Below are 864 nucleotides of genomic sequence, written 5' to 3'. Positions count from 1 at the left end.
AAGTTGTTCTATAAGTACATCTAATAAACCAGATGAGATAATAACAGTTAAGGTCAAGCTAGGTCCCAAGAAAGCATACATTAGGTGTGAAGTAACAGTTTTAACTCCAACTATGGTGGCTCTTCAATTGATGGCTTAGCTGGAGTGATCTTTTTTTCTTCTAAGTGTAAAGGCTCGAATTCGAGCTCTCTTTTCATGTACTCTTGGCCTTCAAGGGCCGAAACCCACTCTGACAAGTCCTAACCATCTACCTCTTCTAAGTTCACGAGGCAAGCCACTAGGGGTTCTTTTGCATTTAGTGCCTCATCTTCCTCCTCCAGTATCACATTCATAGCTTCAATCAGAGAGCAATTAGCAAACTCACATAAACTTCTGCACATTCAACATTATTTCTTTATCTTTACTCTCATCTTTAGTTCCCCAGTTTTACAATCAATCAAAGCTCTCCTTGTGCCCAAGAAAGGCCTTCCCAAAATCATGGGATTCTCTTCGTAAACCAGGCAGTCCAGAATGACAAAATCTGCCGGAAACACAAACTTTCCAACCTTTCATAAGTACATCATCAAGTATACTTGATAGCCTCTTCACCATTCGGTCGGCTAGATGTAGTAACATGGATGTGGGCCTTGCTCTTCTAATGCCTAACCTTTTATAGATAGACAAGGGCATCAAGTTTATGCTCGCCCCCAAATCACACAATGCTTTAACAAAAGCATAGCTGTCTATGGTGCACGGAATTGTGAAAATGCCCTGGTCGGATAGCTTTATGGCTATGGGCCTTATCACAACAACACTATAAATCTGAGTCAGTGTAATAGTTTCCAGGTCTTGTAAGTCAAACTTGCGAGATATCAAGTCCTTCAT

The 864-nt window shown here is 40.9% G+C and overlaps 1 protein-coding gene across 1 annotated transcript; it reads right to left on the bottom strand.

Annotated features, from left to right (window-relative positions):
- Window positions 1–432: 432 nt before the first annotated feature.
- Window positions 433–864, bottom strand: LOC142176281 (uncharacterized). Its single transcript, XM_075243412.1, has one exon. The coding sequence runs from the start codon at window positions 862–864 to the stop codon at window positions 433–435; it is 432 nt and encodes a 143-aa protein (XP_075099513.1).

The sequence above is a fragment of the Nicotiana tabacum genome, chromosome 22, assembly GCF_000715075.1.
Source record: "Nicotiana tabacum cultivar K326 chromosome 22, ASM71507v2, whole genome shotgun sequence".
In the NCBI taxonomy this organism is placed as follows: Eukaryota; Viridiplantae; Streptophyta; class Magnoliopsida; order Solanales; family Solanaceae; genus Nicotiana; species Nicotiana tabacum.
This window is presented reverse-complemented; position numbering and strand designations above follow the sequence as displayed.

Excerpts from the sequence above, each read along its gene's own strand:
- LOC142176281 (XM_075243412.1), bottom strand. The coding sequence starts at position 864 with ATGAAGGACTTGATATCTCGCAAGTTTGACTTACAAGACCTGGAAACT.